The sequence below is a fragment of the Gastrolobium bilobum genome, unplaced genomic scaffold, assembly GCF_033153095.1.
Source record: "Gastrolobium bilobum isolate Gb01-03AN ecotype WA unplaced genomic scaffold, APGP_CSIRO_Gbil_v1 utg21470, whole genome shotgun sequence".
Taxonomy (NCBI): domain Eukaryota; kingdom Viridiplantae; phylum Streptophyta; class Magnoliopsida; order Fabales; family Fabaceae; genus Gastrolobium; species Gastrolobium bilobum.
In genome coordinates this window covers 109,589-113,619 of record NW_026896317.1, presented here as the reverse complement: position 1 = coordinate 113,619, position 4,031 = coordinate 109,589, and the positions used below count along the sequence as shown (strand labels likewise).

The 4,031-nt window shown below is 34.1% G+C and overlaps 1 protein-coding gene across 1 annotated transcript; it reads left to right on the top strand.

Annotated features, from left to right (window-relative positions):
• Positions 1-2,623: 2,623 nt before the first annotated feature.
• Positions 2,624-3,470, top strand: LOC133298924 (uncharacterized). Its single transcript, XM_061498313.1, has 4 exons — positions 2,624-2,727; positions 2,831-2,921; positions 3,036-3,180; positions 3,310-3,470. The coding sequence occupies exons 1-4, from the start codon at positions 2,624-2,626 to the stop codon at positions 3,468-3,470; spliced, it is 501 nt and encodes a 166-aa protein (XP_061354297.1).
• Positions 3,471-4,031: the final 561 nt, after the last annotated feature.

The following is a 4,031-nucleotide window of genomic DNA, read 5'->3' as shown; positions in this document are numbered from 1 at the left end:
CAACTTTCATATCAAAAGGGAGAGAGAAAGTGGAATGATGAAAGAGAAGGAAAAATATGTGGACCCCACCTCTTTAATGTGTGTGTAGGAAAGTAAAGTTATATTATGTTAAATGATAAACATAAAACCCATATTTAAATGGGGGAAAAGAGAAAAGATAACTTGGTGGGAAAATTGAACATCAGAGAAAAATCAAACCCCATTTTGCACGTGCAGCAACATTATTCCATTTGAGTAACCAGCAGTTTTTCTGACTTGGGTTCCACACTTTAGGCTTCTAGTCCACCCATTCCTCCTTTTTCTTCTTGACACGGGACTAATGTGGATGAGACTATCATTGAGATTTGGTCGACTCACACTGAGCGAATTTGTTTAGTTTGGTAATGTGTTTTGATTTCCCTGTTGAATTGTTTGGTTCCCTCGAGACAAAAATCATGGTGGACGGCATCCCATGTATTTTTATCACCTTAAGAAGTTCACTTTTTTTTCTTTAAAAAAATTTAGAAAATCATTTTGTAAGATGTGTATCCTAGTAATTTTTAAAACATTTACAATTGATATTATAAAATTAATTTTAACACATGGGACTTAATAATTTTTAAAAAATTATTCTTTATTGAAGAGTTATTGGTCTAGTGACGACTCAATTAGACCTCAAAATTTGATCTACCCAAAAAGTAATGAGTTTGATTCTTAAAACTTGTAATTTTTGGAATCAGATAGTAAATAGATTTAAATCTAAAACCAAATTAATCGAGTCTGTTGGAACTTCAAACACAAAATTGATATCAACCAAAACATTTGGACAAGAGGTTTGATTCTTAAGAACAACAATTCTTAAAAAAAGCGAAGAAACTTAAATTCAAAATCGGATTCCACCATTTTATTTTACTGAATAGATCACACACATAAATTTTTCGACATTAACCCATCAAATGTAAAATAGATTTTGAATAAGATACCATGTATATAAAAAATCTCAAGAAAATCTTCATAATTTATGCCCATAAATTTTTTAATTTTTTAATTCAAAATTATAACATATATATGTTTTTAAAATTTTAAGGGAAATTTTTAACTTACAAATAAAATACTAATGAGTTTGCAGCACATACGATCGATACAGATATTTGGGAAAGCTAATGTGCGCTCTCCTAACTATAATTAAAATAATAATAATTTTCCATACTTAGTTGAGACCAACAAGAGAAAGAGTAATATTTTTCCTTTAATAGGGTCCATTTGGTAAGCGGGATTCTTGGAGATTCTTCGAAAACTGAATTTTTTTAAATTTTAAAATTTCAAATATTTTCGTAAATAAAAATTATATTTCTAAAAATTAAGATTGTCAGATAAAAAAAATTTCTCTCCTACTGCTACCTCAAAATTCGGTTGAACTCCTCAAATCAGTTGTTTAAAAACTGAACTTTGATTTTTCCAACAAAAAAAAAAACCTGAACTTTGAACCACCGCATCGAGCACAAATTACTTGTCGGTCACAATTTAATTAATGAACGGTTTGAGCGTTATTTTACCCAAAATAGGAAATATACATTCAAGTGCCCTTAGCACCTTTTACAACTATTAAGATGATCATGTCTTATATAACAACAGAGTGGTATAAAATGATCATATTATATACTTATACCCAAAATAGGAAATATACATTCAAGTGCCCTTATCTACTTATTTTCAAATATGCAGCATACTCCATGGTAAAAGTCAATTACATTAATATTGAAGAAATTTTCTGCAAGTGGATTATATTTATGTATGCAATAAAAATTTATTTTAAATATTTATAATTTACTATATATAAATAATTACAGTACTATAATTTGGCAAAAAAATTAAAAATATTACACTTTTAATAATTAATTACGAATAGGTTGTAATTTGGAAACTATGTGAGAATTTATTGCAGTCATTCACGTCTAAAATAGGCGGGACAATTCACGCCCAAGTTAGGCGTGAATTAAAGGAAATTCACGCTCAAAGTAGGCGTGACAATTCACGCTCAATCCAGGCGTGAATTGCTTGGCCTATAAAAATCCCAAAAATTTCACTTTTTCATCTCACACCTTCTCTATAAATTCTCTCTAAAGTTGGTCTGCCTTCTCTCTAGATTATTTGTGGAGCATTTTGCGCGGCGAAGCCCTGTCGAACAAGTTAGTCTTCATATCTGTTTTATTAATTTTTTAAATATAATATTATAGTAATATAGAAATATGTTATTATAGTGATCTAGAAATATGTTAAAGTAGTGTCTTAAACCCTAGGAATATAATAGTGACTTAGGAATATAATAATGACTGTGGAATACAATAGTGACTGTGGAATATATTAGTGAAGTAGGAATATTGTACAGATTTAATTAAATATTTTTTTGTAGGTAATGTAATTTAATCTTTTTGCTAACACATGTAAATGAATATTTTTTTGTAACACATGTAATTAAATATTTTTTGTAACACAAGTAATTGAATTTTTTTTAACACATGTAAATTAATAATTTTTGTAACACATGTAATTAATTAATTTTTGTAACACATGTAATTAATGTAATGACTTTTGAATATATTAATGAAACCAATTAATTTATTATTGTGTATAGTACACTATTATGGCTGACTCGTCATCGTCAGAGTCACCTCGGTCTACATCCGATATTGAGGCTCAGGGCGAGCCTTCGGATCCCAAGACCCACGTGCTTCCAGGACCATACAGGTGAGACGTACTTAGGAGGCGCACGCAGTGCACACATGTTTCACAGGTTGTGTGGAACGAGGAGAAGTGTCGCTAGTGCAAGACTAGACGTGGACAGATGCAGGGGGGCATCTCCTGATGATATTCCCGATGTCGTGGCAAACTACCTGCAGCAGGCTGGCTTCCTACATGTCTCCCGCATGCAGCATGTTCAGGTACGCATATATGAAAGTACCGGTCATATGACTTTTAATTTAATAAAAAATGTGAAAAACTTAGTGTATGCTTAAGCAAGTTTATTTTGATAATACATGTCTTATTTATTTCAGATTGATCCCATGCTGATCAGTGCTCTGGTGGAGAGGTGGAGACCAGAGACACACACGTTCCACATGACACAAGGCGAGATGACCATTACGTTGCAGGATGTTGCGGCTATATTGGGATTGCCGACTAATGGGAAAGTGGTTACGGGTGCTACATCCACAAACTGGCGAGTCCTGTGCGCGGAGGTGCTTGGCCACGCCCCGCTCGTTTAAGAGCAGCCGTACGGGGATGTCAAGCTCTCATATTTAGACAGACATTATGCGCATTTGGGTACAGGTGCTGCGGATTCACAACAGGTTATATTTTTTACTAAGGCACACATTGCGCGTATGTTAGGATCATGGCTTCTCTGCGACAAATCTGGAGGTAGCGTTATCGGATGTCGCTACATTGCGTTGCTTGCAGGAGATTTTGATGACATTGGTCAATACAGTTGAGGATCTGCTGTTCTCGCACATTTGTTTAGACAATTGTGCGAGATTACTGACCCGCGCAAATCAGACATGGGTGGGTGTCATATACTGCTGCAAATATGGGCGTGGACCAGGTTTCCACCTATTGCTCCTCCTCTTCCTCAGCCTACTCACCCAGAGTGGCACTTCGGGCACCGGTATGTGTCATTTGTATAAGAATTATACTTTAATTTATCTGTAACAAATTATTAATAATCTTGCATATGTTTCATTTTGCCTAACAGGTTTAATGGTTTAGCCCGCTTTAAACCACAACATCAGCTTCTATATCGGGGGGACTCTAGACACATTGACTAGGGACGAGGTATGTTATATTTTTTTGGAGAAATTATGATTATTATTTTCTCTTGTTGCCAAAATCATACGTTATGGAAATTCATCATATTTTTTGTAGGTTGTTTGGCAGCCGTACGAGGACTATCATTTCTTGGACATACCTGTAGATGAGCGATATCTTTGGTTGGCTAGGACACCGATCATATGTTTTCATACGGTTGAGCAGTGCAAACCAGATAGATGCTTGAG

Excerpts from the sequence above, each read along its gene's own strand:
- LOC133298924 (XM_061498313.1), top strand. The coding sequence starts at position 2,624 with ATGGCTGACTCGTCATCGTCAGAGTCACCTCGGTCTACATCCGATATT. Across the intron at positions 2,728-2,830 it reads GTGCTTCCAGGACCATACAG|GGGGGCATCTCCTGATGATA; the intron begins GTGAGACGTACT and ends GGACAGATGCAG. Across the intron at positions 3,181-3,309 it reads TAATGGGAAAGTGGTTACGG|GTGCTGCGGATTCACAACAG; the intron begins GTGCTACATCCA and ends ATTTGGGTACAG.